Source organism: Salmo salar, chromosome ssa20 (assembly GCF_905237065.1).
Source record: "Salmo salar chromosome ssa20, Ssal_v3.1, whole genome shotgun sequence".
Classification (NCBI taxonomy): domain Eukaryota; kingdom Metazoa; phylum Chordata; class Actinopteri; order Salmoniformes; family Salmonidae; genus Salmo; species Salmo salar.
The window spans coordinates 37677974-37699205 of NC_059461.1; the positions used below are offsets into that span (position 1 = coordinate 37677974).

Consider the following 21232-nt stretch of genomic DNA (forward strand, 5'->3'; position numbering starts at 1 on the left):
TCAGTTCCACTTTAATCATAGCAGTAACAAACTCAGGTATAAAGTAGACAACAAAGAAAGTAAAATCATACTATGAGCCTGTTTATTATTTCCTCAGCCTTACTCCCTGTAGGATATAGAGGGCCACAGCTGGAGTTTGTCTCTAGCTCTTAGTGTTGCTCCTCTGGGCTTTCTTCTTTGGCTGGTGCACCTCGATCAGCTGGATGCTGCGACGCTTGATCTCCTCGCGGGACATGGAGCAGTCCTCCTCCTGACTGCGGAACTGGAATGTATCTGAGAGGGAGGAGAGGAGCAGAAAGGAGCAGTGAGGAGCAGGTGGAACCGGAGGTATTGCACACAACAAGCAAACACCATTAGCCAAGCACTCAACAGCCATTATGGAAATGTACAGCAATGGCTTCCTGCTGTTAATAATAAGATTTTGTTTACAATATACTGAAAAACCATGCATAACCATACACCCCCAAAAAAGCATACCTTCTGAGGTACTGTCATACACAGGGCTGCTGGCCCTCTTGTAGTTCCTGGGCTCCATCATGGTGCTCTGCTCTAGGAAGCTCCACACCTGAGGGGTGAGGGGAGAGGGGTGAGATCAGAGGGGAGAGATTCAGGCTCAGAGAAAAGAGGTAGAGAGAGATGAGGGCTGAGGAAAGAAAGTAAACCAGTGTTTCACCTTCTCATGGTCAGCTGTGTTTTCCTCAGTCTTCTCTGAAGCTGTGGTCTGCAGTGTGGGCAGACGGGCGCCAATTTCCCTCAGCTTCTCTATTGCATCCAGACCCCCCAACTCCCTGGGAGAGTCCTACAATAAGACAGAGACATTTGGTTTAGAATCCTCTCTATTCCTGATTAAGATCACCAAGGGCAGGCATGTATAATGACAACGGTAGTGAAAAAGAACAGAGCCTCTGGCTGATAGGTGACATGGGGTTTGTTTTTCAGGGTGACCAAAAAAGGGCCAGATGAGACTGAACTGTCCATCTACAACTTGATTGGAGTCCAGCTGTGGTTCATTCAATTGATTGGACATGATTTGGAAAGGCACACACTTGTCTATATAAGGTCCCACAGTTGACAGTGCATGTCAGAGCAAAAACCAAGCCATGAGGTCGAAGGAATTCTCCGTAGAGCTCCGAGACAGGATTGTGTCGAGGCACAGACTAGTCAGGATCAAGGGAAAGATGAACAGAGCAAAGTACATAGAGATCCTTAATGAAAACCTGCTCCGGAGCACTCAGGACCTCAGACTGGGGCAAAGGTGCACCTTCCAACAGGACAACGACCTTAAGCACACAGCCAAGACAAGGCAGGAGTGGCTTAGGGAAAAAATGATTTAATCCATTTTAGAATAAAGCTGTAACGTAACAAAATGTGGAACAAGTCAAGGGGTCTGAATACTTTCCGAATGCACTGTATATAAAGAAGGGGATAAATGGCTACCTTGACTTGCACGCAGCTCATCCTGAAGAACAGGTTGTTGACACCCTTCTCCACCCCATGCAGCACTGATTGGGCCTTTTCAAGCTTGTCCTCCCAATGGCTGCAACGCTCCTCTTCCTGCTCAAGCTCCGCCTGCATTTCCTCCTTCAGCCGCTCAAACCTTTAGATAAACAGGGTGAGTCTCAGTTGTATTTCTTCTCTCCTCCACAAGTTCTGAGGCTCGAGATCTGAAGTCTCTTCAGATCTTTTCCTCTTTCCATGGATGACACAGGAGAACTACTCTTCTGTGTAGCTCGACTGTACCTGTCAGAGCTGGGTCCAACGCTAAACTTGAGCTGGGCGTACTGGAGCTCCAAGGCAGCCAAGGTCTCCATGCTCTGCCTGACCAGCTCCTCACACTGGGTCATCTGGTTGTGCAGCTGCTCCCTTATGGCCTTCTGAGAGACCAGCCGTGTTTCCAGCTCCTACACAGTGGACAGAGAAACAGGTGAAGAGGTGGACACATAGTCAGCTCAAAGAGACTACCAGCACCTGACTGCCATGTTGACAGGATGCCCAACTCAAGTTCGGCAGCCCAGGAAGTCCACGTATATACAGTGGTACTTGGTGAGCAATTAGCCCTGACAAAGACCCAGTTTGGGGGAGAAACGTTGTCCTGTTAAACACTTTTGAAGCCTTATACCAGTGTGGATTACATTTTTGTTCAGAGACTATCAGGCAAGTTACCAGTCTTGGGGTTTGTTTCACTACCTTTGTTTTTTTCTGTAACAAGTGATCACGTTTTCATATGTGTAGTTTCATGCTATCACATGTTGCTTTACATGTTGTCACGTTATCTCATTAACTTCACATAAGATCACGTGATCACATGAGAACGTGTTTATGGAACACTTCACGTGTTCACGTGAAATTCATGTGGTTTTCATGTAAGGTCTCAAACACATCAAACATCACATCAAAGTTTCCATGTGTTTAATACCATTCCAATTACTCTATTCCGTTCATTATTATGAACCGTTCCCCCTCACTAGGCTCCTCTGACTGCAATATAACTCAACAAAATGAAACACCTACATCAATGTGTCACGGGATATAAAGTTACATAAAGTTACGGCTTACATAAAAAGGTAAGATGAATAATAGGTATTGCGTTGCTTATTAGAGTGCTTATTAGATACTGCATATAATAGGGCTAAATTATCCACGTGGGCCACCATACCTGCAGATCAGTGCAGCTGAGAGCTTCTCTCAGAGCATCAATATCCTCCACCAGTTTGACTATGGACTGGGGAGTAGAGGAGACAGGGGTGGTCTGCTGGGCTGCAGGAGGAGAACACAACACAGACACGCATAATTTCATAATCTCCCTGCTCAACATGGGGAAATAAAATGTGAGCACATGAAAACAAGCAGCCTGCTGAAAATGGATATCGTTGTATGTACGCATATTGCCTTTTCTCATGCAAATGATGTATGATTCAGAATATTATTGCCTTCAAGCTAGAGTACTATCTGGACATGGGTGATCTGATGCTTAGTATTCACTGTATTTATTTGAAAGATCCCCTGTCATAGTACCTCTGATATGAGCTGTCTCTTCAGCCAGTCCCTCTCTGATAGTCCCTCTTCGAACCTGCAAAACAACAACGCTCATTGACTGCAATAGACATCCTTCTTGACCAGAGATGGGCAACTGGCGGCCTGTGGGGAACCCCTCTTTTGTAAGCCTGCGGATCAATTCCGATTTTTATTTTATTATTTATTTGTTTTACTCAGTCGGGGTCTCAACTTACTGTTGAGAGTTAGAATAGTATAATACACAAGTTACAATTTCAAAAATTGGTTGTGCATCAGCAGTTTTTCTCATATCAGTCACTGACAGTCACTCAAGTAGCCCATGTCAGCTAACATTTTTTAGTTTGTTAAGTTAGTCTAGCTGCCAGTAGTAATCATGGTCGAATTACCAAACGGGGGCCTCCATTGATTTTGTTAGCCACTCACTCAGATATTATATTAAAAACTGCTACCTTTTCTCTCCGCCCCATGGCAAAATGTGTAGAATTGAATGAAATGAATTATAAAATTGCAAAATCTTCTCACATGGCAAAATGTGTATAATTGCAGGAAATTAACTCTAAAACGTTTTTTTTTTCTCTCTCTCCGCTGTCAAGTGAGGGCTGCAAAAAATACATTCTTGCAAGGTATCCCCAACAAAATGTTGCTTAGGGCCAGCTCAGACTGCATGTGTGGGTATGGGTGTGGGTATGCAGACCCGTGAGTCACTGTGGCCCCTCATGATGAGTTCAGATTTTTTGTGGCCCCATCATAGTTGCCCATTCCAGCTCTTGACTAGTGTTCTTTCACTTTCAATATTCCCTTTCAATTGCTCTTTCTTTTTCTAGCTCTCTGTTCCCCACAGGTCCATCTCTCTCTCTCTTTCTCTCTCTCTCTCTCCCTCTCTCCCTCCCTCTTGTTATCTCTGTTCCCCTCAGACCCATCCCTCCCTCTTTCTCTCCCCCACAGGTCCATCCCTCTGTCTTCCTCTCTCCCTTTTTCTTTCCCTCTGTCTCTTTCTCACTCTCTGTTCCCATCCCTCTCTTTCTCTCCCTCTTTCTCCCTCTCTCTCACCCTCTTTCTCTCTGTTCCCCACAGGTCCATCCCTCTCCCTACCTCCCTACCTCCCTCATTCTTTTGCTCTCTCTCCCTCCCTCCCTCTCTTTCTCGCTCTCTGTTCCACACAGCTTCATCCCTCTCTCTATCTCTCATTCTCCCTCTCTGTTCCCCACAGGTCCAGCTCGCTCTCTCTCCCTCCCTCCCTCTGTCTCTTTCTCTCTCACCTGCTCTTTCAACTTCTGAGCTCCTTTGCTGCTTCGTCGCTCTCCCTCCCTCTCTCTCTCCAGCCGACCCTCCACCTCCTTCTCTTTCACTCCTCTCCTTTCACTCAACTCCTTCTCCATCATCCTGCGTTCCACCATTAGCTGCCTCTCCATCTGAACCAGCTGACTCGAGGCGAAAGACAAACAGACATACACACATCCTACTATTGTAGTGGGAAAAGACATGCACACATCCTGGCTGGTATTCAAACGAGCATTACCTTTTTTTCTTCTTTTTTTCTCCCAATCATACAAAGACATGTAACCGAAGGTAATGTTATGTTATACAATTGAAAACATCCCAAAATAGGCAAGTGGGGGCTAAAAGTTACTGGACCCCCGATTTGCCTTACCTTAGTGCAGTCCACAGCAGCCACTGCGGTGTGAGACATGTGGGCCACCTTTCCCAGCTCTGTCTGCCCGCTGACCACTGAGTTCTGCAGCTGATCCAGAGCCATGGGCATCTCACGCACCTCCTGAACCAGGAACAAACAACCCAACCCCAGGTTACATTGGAGCTAGATTTGTCTGCGTCTCAAATGGCACCTATTCCCTACATAGTGCACCAGAGCCATATATTTAGAATGTTGAATATTGTTCTAATTCTAGACATTCAGTTGTAGTGTTGTTTAAATATTCCCTATGTAATGTTAATGGGGAGCTAACATGGCTGCCATAGAACATTGAAGTGTCATGTAAATGCATCATAATCTAAAAACTGCACTGGCCCAACTATCTAAATAGATGGCTCTGTAGTGCACTACTTTTGACCATGACCCATAAGGCTTTTGTCAAGAGCGGTGCACTGTATAAGGAATAGGATGCCATTTGAGCCACTTTGCCAGTCCTACCTAGTCACACTAGTCTGTTGATTTGGGATTACACTGACTGGAGTATATCTCCCAAGGGAGACTTGAATTCAATGTTAACAATTTTATTTCATTCAATGTCCACAAAAAAAGGCTATCTGTGAATGTGATAGTGTTACAGACCCGATGTAGGTGGTCACAGACTTGCAGGTAGGTTTTTTGGATCCTCTCAGCCTCTGTGATTTTGATGGTCATCTTTTCTAGACTGTTTTCCAGCTCTCTCACACGCTGCCATGGAAGACAGAAATGTCAACAATAAAAAACATATCAAGCCAATTACTGTGCTGCGTTAATGATTGGATCCTAGACATCATTCACTTGGGTATCATAACAAGTCATGGTCACTCAATGTCAACTTGCACAAGGCCATTCACACACCGACTCCAGTGCCTCTCCTCTTTTTAAAGATTTAATTAAATTGTCCTGTATATATGAAGTGTGTAAATACTATTTTTGTTGTCTCTTGGTGTCTTTCCCACATATAACTGTTATTTAATTTTTTGTTGTCTATTACTGTTCTGTACTTTGTCATGTACAGTTGAAGTCGTAAGTTTACATACACCTTAGCAAAATACATTTAAACTCATTATTTCACAATTCCTGACATTTAATCCTAGTAAAAATTCCCTGTCTTAGGTCAGTTAGGATCACCACATTATTTTAAGAATGTGAAATGTTAGAATAAGATTTATTTCAGCTTTTATTTCTTTCATCACATTCCCAATGGGTCAGAAGTTACATACACTCAATTAGTATTTCATAGCATTGCCTTTAAATTGTTTAACTTGGGTCAAATGTTTCGGGTAGCCTTCCACAAGCTTCCCACAATAAGTTGGGTGAGTTTTGGCCCATTTCTCCTGACAGAGCTGGTGTAACTGAGTCAGGTTTGTAGGCCTCCTTGCTCGCACATGCTTTTTCAGTTCTGCCCACAAATTTTCTATGGGACTGAGGTCAGGGCTTTGTGATGGCCACACCAATACCTTGACTTTGTTGTTCTTAAGCCATTTTGCCACAACTTTGGAAGTATGCTTGGGGTCATTGTCCATTTGGAAGACCCATTTGCGACCAAGCTTTAACTTCCTGACTGATGTCTTGAGATGTTTCTTCAATATATCCACATCATTTTCCTTCCTCATGATGTCGTCTATTTTGTGAAGTGCATCAGTCCCTCCTGCAGCAAAGCACCCCCACAAAATGATGCTGCCACCCCCGTGCTTCACGGTTGGGATGGTGTTCTTCGGCTTGCAAGCCTCCCCCTTTTTCCTCCAAACATAACGATTGTCATTATGACCAAACAGTTCTATTTTTGTTTCATCAGACCAGAGGACATTTCTCCAAAAAGTACAATCTTTGTCACCATGTGCAGTTGCAAACCATAGTCTGGCTTTTTTATGGCGGTTTTGGAGCAGTGGCATCTTCCTTGCTGAGAGGCCTTTTCGCACCAAAGTACGTTCATCTCTAGGAGACAGAACACGTCTCCTTCCTGAGCGATATGACGGCTGCATGGTCCCATGGTGTTTATACTTGCGTACTATTGTTTGTACAGATGAACGTGGTACCTTCAGGCATTTGGAAATTGCTCCCAAGGATGAACCAGACTTGTGGAGGTCTATTTTTTTCTGAGGTCTTGGCTGATTTCTTTTGATTTTCCCATGATGTCAAGCAAAGAGGCACTGAGTTTGAAGGTAGGCCTTGAAATACATCCACAGGTACACCTCCAATTGACTCAAATGATGTCAATTAGCTTATCAGAAGCTTCTAAAGCCATGACATAATTTTCTGGAATTTTCCAAGCTGTTTAAAGGCACAGTCAACTTAGTTTATGTAAACTTCTGACTCACTGGAATTGTGATACAGTGAATTATAAGTTAAATAATCTGTCTGTAAACTGTTGGAAAAATTGCTTGCGTCATGCACAAAGTAGATGTCCTAAACGACTTTCCAAAACTATAGTTTGTTAACAAGAAATTTGTGGAGTGGTTGAAAAAATGAGTTTTAATGACTCCAACCTAAGTGTATGCAAACTTCCGACTTCAACTGTATTCATACATTTTATGTGGACCCCAGGAAGAGTAGCTACCGCATGCGCAGTAGCTAATGGGGATCCTAATAAACTAAACTGAACAGTAAGAACTGTGTGAGTGGTGCTGTCCATGGTGCTAAACCTTGACTTTTGCTTTCTTCTAAGTTTTTGGGGACAATTGAGTCTGTCAAATGACACCCTTTCCCCTATATAGTGTCACCTGGTCGTAGTGCTGCTCGTCTCCGTCCGTATTGGAGTCCAGCACCAGGGCTTTCATGGCCTGCTCCATCTCCAGCAGCTGAGACCCCTTACCCCTCACGGAACACTGCAACCCGTTGTGCTGCTCTATCAGAGTACACCGCCTACGCTTCTCCCGCTCCACAATGCTCTACGCACAGAGATATGCAAGCATATTATGTACAAGCCGGCATATACAACTGGGCTCTCCCAAAAATGTGATGCCTTCATACAAAGCTAATATTGTCTACGCACGCACAGGTCATTACAAGCTTGCCACCTCTCTCTCTCTGCCTGAGTTGAAGTTAAACTGAACAAAAATATAAACACAACATGCAAAAATATTACAGTTACAGTTCATATAAGGAATTCAGTCAATATAAATACATTCATTAGGCCCTAATCTATGGATTTCACATGACTGGGAATACAAATATGCATCTGTTGGTCAGATACCTTAAAAAAAAAGTAGGGGCGTGGATCAGAAAACCAGTCAGTATCTAGTGTGACCACCATTTGCCTCACGCAGAGCGATACATCTCCTTCGCATAGAGTTGATCAGGCTGTTAATTGTGGCCTGTGGAATGTTGTCCCACTCCTCTTTAATGGCTGTGCGAAGTTGTTGGATATTGGTGGGAACTGGAACATGCTGTCGTACACATCGACCCAGAGCATCCCAAACTTGCTCAATGGGTGACATGTCTGGTGAGTATGCAGGCCATGGAATAACTGGGACATTTTCAGTTCCTGGAATTGTGTAAAGATCCTCACGACATAAGGCCGTGCATTATCATGCTGAAACATGAAGTGATGGTGTTGGATGAATGGCACGACAATGGGCCTTATGATCTCGTCACTGTATCTCTGTGCATTAAAATTGCCATCGTTAAAATGCAACTGTGTTCGTTGTCCGTAGATTTTGTCTGCCCATACCATAATCCCATTCCCACCATGTAGCACTCTGTTCACAACATTGACATCAGCAAACCACTCGCCCACACGATGCCATACACGCTTTCTGCCCAGTACAGTTGAAACAGGAATTCCTCCATGAAGATCACACTTCTCCAGCATGCCAGTGGCCATCGAAGGTCAGCATTTGCACAATGAAGTCGGTTACGACAAAAAACTGCAGTCAGGTCAAGACCCTGGTGAGGACAACAAGCACGCAGAAGAGCTTCCCTGAGACGTTTCTGACAGTTTTGTGCAGAAAACAATCAGTTGTGCAAACCCACAGTTTCATCAGCTGTCTGGGTAGTTGGTCTCAGATGATACCGTAGGTGAAGAAGCCAGATGTGGAGGTCCTGAGCTGGCATTGTTACATGTGGTCTGCGGTTGTGAGGCTATTGGGCTTACTGCCAAATTCTCTAAAATGACATTGGAGGTGGTTTATAGTAGGGAAATTAACATTACATTCTCTGGCAACAGCTCTGGTGGACATTCCTGCAGTCAGCATGCCAATTGCACACTCCCTCAAAACTTGAGACATCTGTGGCTTTGTGTTGTGTGACAAAACTGCACATTTTAGAGTGGCCTTATATTGTACCCAGCAGAAGGTGCACCAAGTAATGATCATGCTGTTTAATCAGCTTCTTGATATGCCACACCTGTCAGGTGGATGGATTATATTTGCGAAGGAGAAATGCTTACTAATAGGGATGTAAACAGATGTGTGCAAAAAAAAAATACAAAAAAATTGAGAAATAAGCTTTTGTGCTTATGGAACATTTCTGGGATCTTTTATTTCAGCTCATGAAACATGGGTCCAAAACTTTACATGTTGCGTTTTATATTTTTGTTCAGTGTATATGTACCTCCATTGACAGTCCTGGCTTGGGCAGTGATCTGCTCAGGGTCCTTCCACCTCGTGGGGCTTTCTGATCGTTCTCTAAAATCTCCTTGGCAGCACTGTACTCTGCCTGGGTCTGCCGCTCTGAACATCATATACAGGGAACAGAAGTCAATGAGAGAGGAGTGATGAATAAAATAATTGAAATCTAAAGAGCATTTGATTGGCAGTAGAGGATGCATGGTTGTTCTTTAAAAGTGCCTTCCTCACCATCTTAAATAAGCATGCACCATTCAAAAATGTAGAACCAGGAACAGATATAGCCCTTGGTTCTCTCAAGACCTGACTGCCCTTGACCAACACAAAAACATCCTGTGGCGTTCTGCATTCGCATCGAATAGCCCCCGTGATATGCAACTTTTCAGGGACGATAGGAACAAATATACACAGGCAGTTAGGAAAGCTAAAGCTAGCTTTTTCAAGCAGAAATGTGCATCCTGTAGCACAAACTACAAAGTTCTGGGACATTGTGATGTCCATGGAGAATAAGAGCACCTCCTCCCAGCTGCCCACTGCACTGAGGCTAGGAAACACTGTCACCACCGATAAATCCACTATAATTGAGAATTTCAATAGGCATTTTTCTACGGCTGGCCATGCTTCCACCTGGCTACCCCTACCCCGATCAACAGCCCTCCACCCCCCACAGCAACTCGCCCAAGCCTCCCATTTCTCCTTCACCCAAATCCAGATAACTGATGTTCTGAAAGAGCTGCAAAATCTGGACCCCTACAAATCAGCCGGGCTAGACAATCTGGAACCTCTCTTTCTAAAATTATCGGCCGAAATTGTTGCAAGTAAAACTAAATGCATGCTCTTCAACCGATCCACCTCTAAGCAGACGACACCATTCTGTACATCTCTGGCACTTCTTTGGACACTGTGTTAACTAACCTCCAGACGAGCTTCAATGCCATACAACTCTCCTTCTGTGGCCTCCAACTGCTCTTAAATGCAAGTGTAACCGATGTGAAATGGCTAGTTAGCGGTGGTGCGCGCTAATAGCGTTTCAATCAGTGACGTCACTTGCTCTGAGACCTGAAGTAGGGTTTCCCCTTGCGTTGCAAGGGCCGCGGCTTTTGTGGCGCGATGGGTAACGATGCTTCGTGGGGTGTCAGTTGTTGATGTGTGCAAGGGTCCCTGGTTCGAGCCCAGGTTGGGGCGAAGAGAGGGACGGAACCTACACTGTTACACAACTAAAACTAAATGCATGCTCTTCAACCGATCACTGCCCGCCCATCCAGCATCACTACTCTGGACGGTTCTGACTTAGAATATGTGGACAACTACAAATACATAGGTCTCTGGTTAGACTGTAAACTCTCCTTCCGGACTCATATTAAGCATCTCCAATCCAAAATTAAATCTAGAATTGACTTCCTATTTCACAACAAAGCATCCTTCACTCATTCTGCCAAACATACCCTCGTAAAACTGACCATCCTACCGATCCTCGACTTCGGCAATGTCATTTACAAAATAGCCTCCAACACTCTACTCAACAAATTGGATGCAGTCTATCACAGTGCCATCCGTTTTGTCACCAAAGCGCCATATACTACCCACCACTGCGACCAGTACACTCTCGTTGGCTGGCTCTCGCTTCATACTCGTCGTCAAACCCACTGGTGTAACCGATGTGAAATGGCTAGCTAGTTAGCGGTGGTGTGCGCTAATAGCGTTTCAATCGGTGACGACCTTGAAGTAGTTTTTCCCCTTGCTCTGCAAGGGCTGCAGCTTTTGTGGTGCGATGGGTAACGATGCTTCGTGGGTGTCAGTTGTTGATGTGTGCAGAGGGTCCCTGGTTCTAGCCCAGGTAGGGGCGAGGAGAAGGACGGAAGCTATACTGTTACACTGGCTCCAGGTCATCTACAAGTCTCTGCTAGGTAAAGCCCCGCCTTATCTCAGCTCACTGGTCACCATAGCAGCACGTGCTCCAGCAGGTATATCTCACTGGTCACCCCCAAAGCCAATTCTTCCTTTGGCCGCCTTTCCTTCCAGTTCTCTGCTGCCAATGACTGGAACGAACTGAAAAAATCCCTGAAGCTGGAGACTCATATCTCCTTCACTAGCTTTAAGCACCAGCTGTCACAGCAGCTCACAGATCACTGCACCTGTACATAGCCCATCTGTAAATAGCCCATCCAACTACCTCATCCCCATACTGTATTTATTTATCTTGCTTCTTTGCACCCCAGTATCTCTACTTGCACATTCATCTTCTACACATCTACCATTCCAGTGTTTAATTGATATTTTAATTACTTCGCCACCATGGCCTATTTATTGCCTTTACCTCCCTTATCCTACCTCATTTGCACATGCTGTATAGACTTTTTCTACTGTACTATTGACTGTATGTTTGTTTATTCCATGTGTAACTCTGTGTTGTTGTATGTGTCAAACTGCTTTGCTTTATCTTGGCCAGGTCGCAGTTGCAAATGAGAACTTGTTCTTAACTAGCCTACCTGGTTAAATAATGTGAATAAAAAATGGAGTAGATTTTATGTTGCCTATCATATATTTTTCAATAAAAGTATTTTAATAAGAATAATTTATTCAACTTTTATAGCGCTATTAATTACATAAAGAATATCAAAGCACTTGAAAGCAACACTAAAAAGACAAGCAATTTAGAAAACATCATTCATGAGATGGAAGGTCATAACAGGACAGCTCAAAGACCGGCAGATGGTGATATTGAGTCGTTTCCATCTGCGTCCAAACGCATCGTATGCAGCATGAAAAAAAACACACACTGTATCAGCCGTGGACCGGTTCGTACCTAAAACATTCTCTATACAGTCAGTAAAGGCGTAGACTTCCTCTTTAACTCAATTTAATGGCGAGAAGGCGGGGGGAAAAAATAGGGAAATATGTGTACTTTCTTTATGAAACTATTTTTTCCACCACCATGCTAAAGTGGCTAATGCCTAGGAACGCTTGTCCCAAGTTGCGTTCAGCCAATACAGTTGCAGCAGTCTGTTGTTTACCCCTGGCTGAATGCATGGTGCAAGTCATCAGGAAGTAGCATTATTGTGGAAAATTGTGTTTTTCTAAAGAAAGTATTACTATTTTCCCGCCATTAAATCTAGTTAAGGATGAAAAACGATGCTTTTGCAGCCTGAGTGGATAATGTTTTTGGTATGAACCGGTCCACGGGGATACGATTGTTTGAGCTAATGATACGGTCGGAAAGTTCATGACTTGAGTAGTCATGCAACATCGGAAGGTGGTCAAAGGAGGGGCGCAATGGTCTCTGGAGCAAGTCCAGTGGCAGGCAGCCATTTAAGGTGCCTCGTCGTCTGTGTTTGGGGTGTCTATATAGTAGGACTGATGAAGTTTGAGCTCAGCAACTGCAGTTCATGGACACCGTTGTAGGTGTAGCAAACTAGCTAGGCTTCACTACTACCAAAATGAAGCACCCACTTGAGTGGGGCTACGCCAGAAAGCACGCTACATTTCATTAACAATTCAATAGTAGCCGTGTTACTTAGTCCTCCTTACTATAGTGAACACATCGGCCGTCTTGCTTTCGGGCTTTTCTCCATCCCAAACCCGGACAGATGGCTGGCATTCAAATCAAAAACAATTGCCAGCTAACAGATTAGCTAGCTTGCCAACTTCAGTTTTGAAACTCCGTGGTGGATTCTGATATTAAAACGCTATATATATATATATATATATGAGAGAGATTTTTTAAATAGTGTTTGCAGGGGGAAAAAATGCCCAAAATTAATTAGTTATAGAAATATTTACAAAATGTACAGGAGCTCTTTGCCGATGTGACCTCATGGCAAACACGGAATCAATAATTGTGTCAAGGTGTGACTGACAGCAAGGCATTCGATATCTATCTAGGCTACAGTGGTTTAGAACTTCACTTAGTTATCTTTTGAATGTTTACACTAAACGTGCATGTATTATCCCTCAGAAATAGGCCTACCGGTGGACAAATAACGTTTACCTAATTGTTGTATGCGGAGTCGCTGCTCTTCCAGAGTCAGCTTCCTTGGCTGCTCTGTATCCGCTGACTGCATACTGCCCTGTATTTTGCTGCACGACATTTGTTTTATCGTCCGCGATTTTCAATAGGTTTCTGCCACGCGTATGACAATATCCTGTAGTGATCTATATCGTTCTATTGAGATGTCATAATAAAACATAAATACGTATTTCATAACAGGCACGTGAGGTAGGTAGCTAGGTGCGTTCGTAAATTCACTGTAACTATCTACTCCGATTTCAGAGCACTCTCGTCTGAGTGCCAGGGCGCAGAATAACTAATGCATTTACAAACGCGCAGTAAACGTGGGCCAAAAAAAAAACCGTCATTCAATTGTTGCCAGCAACACGTTTACAGTCGCTCTAGATAACATGAAAACAGCCCAACCAGCTCTGATAGGGCGAGCAAAATGGTTAGTGAGGTTCTCGCAATTTTGTCTGGATGTAGCTACCAAGCGAGCCAACTTGTCAATAGTTTGGGTGCTTCACTGCCAATGTGAGGTCAGAACGCTCTGATCAACCTGCCGAACGCTCCGAATTTACGAACAACCCAAAACCACTCAGACACACTGGAAGCAATTTACGAAAGTGCACTACTTGTTATTCATTTGGGTCATTGGAGGACGATTTGGGGCAGCCCAATTTCTCATTTGGGTCTCGAGCTAAAAAAGTTTAATAACCCCTGGGCTAATGTAATGTAAACAGTAGCTCTGGTTTAGATTTCTGGACGGAGTTGAGTTTACAAAGCTATGTAAACTGTATCATCAAATGCTATGCTATTATTGATCAACATTAATCAGTGCAATTTATTATATATATATTTTTTTATTAACCTTAAATTAACTAGGCAAGTAAGTTTAGAACAAATTCTTATTTACAATGATGGCCTAACCCGGACGACGCTGGGCCAATTGTGGGCCGCCCTATGTGACTCCCAATTACGGCCGGTTGTGATAAAGCCTGGAATCGAACCAGGCACTGTAGTGACGCCTCTAGCACTGAGATGCAGTACCTTAGACAGCTGCGCCACTCAGGAGCACTGAATGGGTGGTTTGAGCCCAAAATGCTGATTGGCTGAAAGCCAGGTATGACAAATTAATTTTTACTGTTGTAATTTCCTTAGTAAAGGGTCTGAATACTTATGTGTTTTATACATTTGAAAAAAATTCTAAAAACCTGTTTTGGCTTTGTCATTATGGGATATTGTGTGTACATTGATGAGGGGGAAAAAACAATTGCATCCATTTTGGAATAAGCCTGTAACATAACAAAATGTGGAAAAAGTCAAGGGGTCTGAATCCTTTCCGAAGGCACTATATGAACACTGTTTAGTGACAAAAATAAGGGGTTACGGGCATAGAAAACATTTTTATTCATATGTTTTTTACATCTTTCTTATACTGTATATCTCTCAGATATAGGACAGACACTTCAGAACAAACTTCCTCTTGATTTTTTGGGGTACTATCTGTTGTTCAATGTGTTTATATGGGCTAATAGCAGTAAGGCCCACAATTATTTGTTTATATATTGTTTTATACTTCCAGGGGTCTTATAATTCCAAATCAAATAGCTAAATGATGGTATGACCTCATTAAAACAATTCCATATAGCTTAGTACAACCTCCCCGGCTTAGACTCTTATGGGTTAAATCATCAGTTTTCAAATCATAAAGGACAAAACCATAGTGTTTGCAAAATCATATCAAAGTATGATCTATTTTCTGCTACTCTTCCACCTTTTATTCTTAGTAGTGTACTACAGATGTTCCATAATCCTGACTAAAACATTCTACTCTACTTTTCCTTAGCAATCTAAAGAAAGGGAAGGAGAAAAAAATACATCTACTGTTAGGTATCACACACAAATCCCTGATAATATGGCACTCAACAGTTTCCTTTCTAACAATGTAAATAGCAATACATATTCTACATGATTAAAGTAAGACATTCACTCTAAAACAACAATACCATGTATAATGTAAATACTAGAAGAATGATATGATTGTTTTGCAATGTAAATGCTATGACCTTGATCATAATACAACATAACAGCTTAAAAATGATAAACATCCTAACATAATAATAATGTCTAGACATTGTCAACCGGACAGAGAAACTGTGCATCATGAATATGATGGGTGTTATGGATCATCAACACTGTCTGAGCGGTTTGGTGGCCGTTTGGTTTGGTGATGTCGGACCCTGATCTGAATCTCTTCATCCTGCGATAGGAAGATGGAGAGAGAACATGAAACTGAATGAAAAGAGGTGAGTAGTTGTAGGAGATTAAACAAGGAAAACAATGTTTTTGTAAAACTGATCTCTTGACTTTTTTTTTTCTTCTTGAGAATTCCTTGGTTCTTTGTTTATTTAGTAGTTAACTTTAGTGAAGGTAATACTGGATCCTGCTTCAGTGGGTCTACATGTGCATTCCGAATGGGAATAGGGGACCAATTGGAACTCAAACTTGTACATACTGTGTCAGCTGTGTCTGCAGTCTCCTCCCCCTCTGTGTGTTCCGCTCCACTGTTGGGATTAGACATGTCAAAGTCGGAGAGAGCACTTTCCCTGGCCTCCTCATCATAGTCCGTCTGGTAATCGTCTGATAACTCTGAGGGACAAAGAGCGAAAAACACTGGAATCAGAAAGGTACAGTAGGTGTGTGTGTGTGTCCGTTCCTCTCACCTTCCACCAGGACTGGTTTGACAGGCTCAATTCGAGAGACAATTTCTGCCAGATCAGTGAAGGAGGCATTGGGACATGTGACCACCTGAGAGACACACAGACCGAGGATCACAAAAGGCAGTCAATAATAGCCTGGTCTCAAATCTCTTTCTGCCATCTTGCCAACTCCTTGTCACGGCAAACAATTGGCATGACAATTCAATAGGGAATTGGCAAGAGAGCAGAAACAGGCTGGGTCCTAGGCTAAGTCAACAAAGTCCAAAGGAACATTTATTGGCGACTGTAAATTAGCAACGATTATAGTGACATGGTGGTTGCAGCCCTGTTCCACCTCTTTATGTTAATGTATTAATATGTGTAAATACAGCCTGTGTATTTATGCAAATTAGGTACATATAATTTTCTTTATTTTAACACACAATATAAAAAAATTACCTGATACAATAAGACAATTTATATGCGAGTGCATTCTAAGAAAAAAAACTGAAATTTGACAAATGTAATACCTGAATTCCCACCGAAATCCCTGAACTCCATTAATTATTTGTCTGTGCCAGTACAAAGTTTGTCATTAACTGATGGATTATAACAATTCTAAAAGTTTAGAGAATCTACATCCAATGTCCAACTGTTGCATTTATTAGAATTGTTTTCAAAATCTTTTAACAATTTTGATGACCGTTGCTACCGTAAATTAGGAAACTGCTACACTCCAGTTCATAACATGTTCCTAACAGCGAGTGTTGGAAGCAATCAGTCAGAAATTAAAGTTAAAACCATATCAAAACACAACATGAACCAGAGGTGCGCAAGGGTTGGAGTAAGGGTTGGAAAAGCTGATGAAATACATCAGAAATAGAAACTAGGTATGGTGCAGTTAGGAAGCTGTCTGTGTAACTTGTTAACTCACATTGCAGCTCTTGGTCTTGTGAAATTCCTCTTGATGTCTGTCTTTCATCATCTTATCCACAACTCCACTACGACTCCACATGTCAAACACTGTCTTACCGTGCTGGTAGCCCACCTCCTGAGACAGAGACAGGGGGATTAGGTGAGATCATGATGACACAGCTAAGGTGTCTGTGTCCCAAATAGCGCCCTGTTCTCTAAATAGTGCACTACTTTATAAGCTCTGGTCAAAAGCAGTGCACTATATAGGGAAGAGGGTGCCATTTGGGATGCCGCCAGTGAGAAACAGAGGGCTACTCACAGCGATCTCGTCGAACTTGCCAAACTCCAAGGTGCCATAGCGATCGATGGGCGGCCGGATGCACTCGCAGTACTCGCTGTCTTTAACCAACTCCAGCTGACGAACGCAGCACACATAGGCCAACCTGGTCTGGATCTCAGCCATGTTCAGGACCTTTATAGTGGATTAGAGCACACAAATACATTGGAGTGCAGGTAGGCCTCCAAGCTTACACAAACAAAGGAAAGTAGCAAACAATGACAGGAATCCAATTACAGGGCTTACCCAGAAAAATGTCCAAAAACGGACTAGATATATCTGTTGTGAACAACAACCAAGATATTACTCATTGTCAACTAAATAACCCTGAAGTATACTGGGTTTTCTAGCAGCCCCCTTACTCACCTGGACTTTCTCTGACAGGGGATTGAAGCGTTTCCATAGCAGCCACCAGCCAGACAGCGAGTCGCCGTAGTTGGTGAGGTTAGTCTCGTCCTGGCTGCCCACGTCGATGGCTATCACTACTTTGGCCCCCATGGAGCGAGCTACGTCAGCTATAGACAGAGAGCGAGACAGAGGTAAAGACTGGCCAATAACCATGGCATCTACTGTGTACTGTACATCACATGCAAGTTAATGTCTCTAACTTGTACAGTATTATAAGTATGCTGACTTTTAATTTCATGTTTTATAGTCATTTGAGACATGGTCATATGAAAACTGACCAGGCAGGTTATTGATGTAGCCACCGTCCATGAGTAAGTGTCCGTCTTTGGGGTCACAGAGGGGAGGCATGTACCCAGACAGTGACATGCTGGCACAAACATACCTCCACAGGGAACTTACAAGAGGAGGGAATGCTGAGGTTTAATACTTCAAGAGAGTCAAAGAGCTAGATGAAATGTCCCAAATGGAACCCTATTCCCTATATAGTGCACTACTTTTGACCAGGGCACGCATCAAATGACATCCTATTCACTATACTTTAGTTTATTTAGTAAATATTTTCTTAACTCTATTTTCTTAGAACTGCATTGTAAGTAAGCATTTTACGGTAAGGTCTACACCTGTTGTATTCGGCGCATGTGACAAATAAAATGTGATTTGATAGTGAACTACTTTTAACCAGAACCCTTAGTACATAGACATAGACAGAGAGTAAAGCCAGACAGACCGTCAGTGTGAACCCTCATGGATGAAGCAGTGATATCCGTTGTGACGTTGAAGTAAGGGATCCACAGGTCCTAGGACAGTAGGAGGAGCAAGAGGGGGAAAGGCAAATGAAGCGAGGATCATCTAAAACCACCACACAGAGGATTTCACCTTATTTGTTTGACCTTATGTAAATTTGAATAGGGTAAGAGCACAATAAAAATGTAATTGACATCCTAAGTTTGTACCGACAGATGTAGCCTATTGAATATCATTATAGAAATGCATAAAATGCAGCCTCCAATTGACCCTTCGCTAAGCCCCGCCCCAGAATTTTGATAATCTAATCGCAGCGCTCCAATGGATAGCAACTGTCGAAATGGAAAAGTGTCGCAGTAGCTATTGATAAATAAGAACATCAAGACAAAACAGCTGCTTTACAAGTGGGATGCACTGTTGAGTGCTACATCCCGAGGGGTTCATGCAGATTGTACAGAGATTGTGACAGCCGGTTAAATGGCATCCCTTGAGAAGGCAAGAACAAGATGTATGTCAGGAGAAGTGCAGTATTATCATAAGTAGATGTATACTTGGAATACGGAGGATGAATGGAGGGAAGAATAGAGGCAGAGGAGGGCTAAGAGAGACAGAGAGGAAGAGGGTGAGCTTGAATCGTTTAAAAATGGCAGAAAAAAGGGAGATGGTTTGTTAACCTCTTACATCTAGACGTTCCGCTAGCGGAACACCTGCTCCAATATCCAATGATAGGCGTGGCGCGAATTACAAATTCCTCAAAAATACAAAAACTTCAATTTTTCAAACATATGACTATTTCACAGCATTTTAAAGACAAGACTCTCCTTTATCTAACCACACTGTCCGATTTCAAAAAGGCTTTACAGCGAAAGCAAAACATTAGATTATGTCAGCAGAGTACCAAGCCAGAAATAATCAGACACCCATTTTTCAAGCTAGCATATAATGTCACAAAAACCCAGAAGACAGCTAAATGCAGCACTAACCTTTGATGATCTTCATCAGATGACACACCTAGGACATTATGTTATACAATACATGCATGTTTTGTTCAATCAAGTTCATATTTATATCAAAAAACAGCTTTTTACATTAGCATGTGACGTTCAGAACTAGCATACCCCCCGCAAACTTCCGGAGGAATTTGCTAACAATTTACTAAATTACTCACGATAAACGTTCACAAAAAGCATAACAATTATTTTAAGAATTATAGATACAGAACTCCTCTATGCACTCGATATGTCCGATTTTAAAATAGCTTTTTGGTGAAAGCACATTTTGCAATATTCTAAGTACATAGCCCAGCCATAACGGGCTAGCTATTTAGACACCCGGCAAGTTTAGCACTCACCAATATCAGATTTACTATTATAAAAGTTTGATTACCTTTTGTTGTCTTCGTCAGAATGCACTCCCAGGACTGCTACTTCAATAACAAATGTTGGTTTGTTCCAAAATAATCCATCGTTATATCCTAATAGCGGCGTTTTGTTCGTGCGTCCCAGACACTATCCGAAATGGTAAATCAGGGTCGCGCGCGTGGCGCAATTCGTGACAAAAAAATTCAAAATATTCCATTACCGTACTTCGAAGCATGTCAACCGCTGTTTTAAATCAATTTTTATGCCATTTTTCTCGTAGAAAAGAGATAATATTCCGAACGGGAATCTCCTTTTCGGCAAACAGAGGAAAAAAAATCACAAAGACGGGGGCGGCCAGGTCACGCGCCTAAGCCCACAGTCCCTTGATCGGCCACTTGAGAAAGGCGATAATGTGTTTCAGCCTGGGGCTGGGATGACGACATTCTGTTTTTTCCCCGGGCTCTGAGCGCCCATGGACGACGTAGGAAGTGTCACGTTAGAGCAGAGATCCTTTGTAAAAGATAGAGATGGCAAAGAAGTTCAAGAAATGGTCAGACAGGCCACTTCCTGTAAAGGAATCTCTCAGGTTTTGACCTGCCATTTGAGTTCTGTTATACTCACAGACACCATTCAAACAGTTTTAGAAACTTTAGGGTGTTTTCTATCCATATGTAATAAGTATATGCATATTCTAGTTACTGGGTAGGAGTGGTAACCAGATTAAATCGGGTATGTTTTTTATCCAGCCGTGTCAATACTGCCCCCTAGCCCTAACAGGTTAAAGAACAATCATGTCAGATAATTTATTGTTTTGTGATATCATTAAAGACGTTATAACAGAAACATTAACGTTAAGAGCTTTCACAATATATGTCAGTTACATCTAAATGTTGTAAAACTTATATGATTAAACATAAATCTATTTGTGAAAAGATGAAATGTGATTTTAGCCTTCTAAATTAGATAATTGTTTTTCAAATGAAGTTTTACCCAGTTATTAATGACACCCATGTGAGCCCAGACATTATTTACATTTACATTACATTTACATTACATTTAAGTCATTTAGCAGACGCTCTTATCCAGAGCGACTTACAAATTGGTGCATTCACCTTATGATATCCAGTGGAACAACCACTTTACAATAGTGCATCTAAATCTTTTAAGGGGGGGTTAGAAGGATTACTTTATCCTATCCTAGGTATTCCTTAAAGAGGTGGGGTTTCAGGTGTCTCCGGAAGGTGGTGATTGACTCCGCTGTCCTGGCGTCGTGAGGGAGCTTGTTCCACCATTGGGGTGCCAGAGCAGCGAACAGTTTTGACTGGGCTGAGCGGGAACTGTGCTTCCTCAGAGGTAGCAGCAGGCCAGAGGTGGATGAACGCAGTGCCCTTGTTTGGGTGTAGGGCCTGATCAGAGACTGAAGGTATGGAGGTGCCGTTCCCTTCACAGCTCCGTAGGCAATCACCATGGTCTTGTAGCGGATGCGAGCTTCAACTGGAAGCCAGTG

At 42.8% G+C, this 21232-nt stretch overlaps 2 protein-coding genes across 4 annotated transcripts in view; both read right to left on the reverse strand.

Annotated features, from left to right (window-relative positions):
* Nucleotides 1–60: 60 nt before the first annotated feature.
* Nucleotides 61–13967, reverse strand: LOC106580539 (coiled-coil domain-containing protein 183). 3 transcript variants are annotated; one of them, XM_014161725.2, is made up of 13 exons: nucleotides 13259–13967; nucleotides 9257–9375; nucleotides 7426–7593; nucleotides 5306–5410; nucleotides 4667–4789; nucleotides 4275–4436; nucleotides 3016–3070; nucleotides 2657–2757; nucleotides 1741–1901; nucleotides 1438–1597; nucleotides 674–799; nucleotides 478–565; nucleotides 61–273 (listed from the first exon to the last, which is right to left on the reverse strand). In XM_014161725.2, exons 1-13 carry the CDS (start codon nucleotides 13356–13358, stop codon nucleotides 143–145), a joined length of 1599 nt encoding a protein of 532 aa, XP_014017200.1. In that variant the 5' UTR covers nucleotides 13359–13967; the 3' UTR covers nucleotides 61–142. The 3 variants fall into 3 exon arrangements, with proteins under 3 accessions (XP_014017200.1, XP_014017202.1, XP_014017201.1); XM_014161727.1 differs by lacking the exon at nucleotides 13259–13967 and adding an exon at nucleotides 10186–10227; XM_014161726.2 differs by lacking the exon at nucleotides 4275–4436 and having other exon boundaries at nucleotides 13259–13966.
* Nucleotides 13968–14644: 677 nt separating this feature from the next.
* Nucleotides 14645–21232, reverse strand: part of LOC106580549 (patatin-like phospholipase domain-containing protein 7) — a 33206-nt gene continuing 26618 nt past the window's right edge. The window contains 8 exon segments of the mRNA XM_045703284.1: nucleotides 14645–15521; nucleotides 15777–15934; nucleotides 15985–16069; nucleotides 16895–17011; nucleotides 17195–17347; nucleotides 17579–17727; nucleotides 17899–18014; nucleotides 18344–18417. Coding sequence (XP_045559240.1) covers nucleotides 15441–15521; nucleotides 15777–15934; nucleotides 15985–16069; nucleotides 16895–17011; nucleotides 17195–17347; nucleotides 17579–17727; nucleotides 17899–18014; nucleotides 18344–18417 — 933 coding nt within the window. The 3' untranslated portion in view covers nucleotides 14645–15440.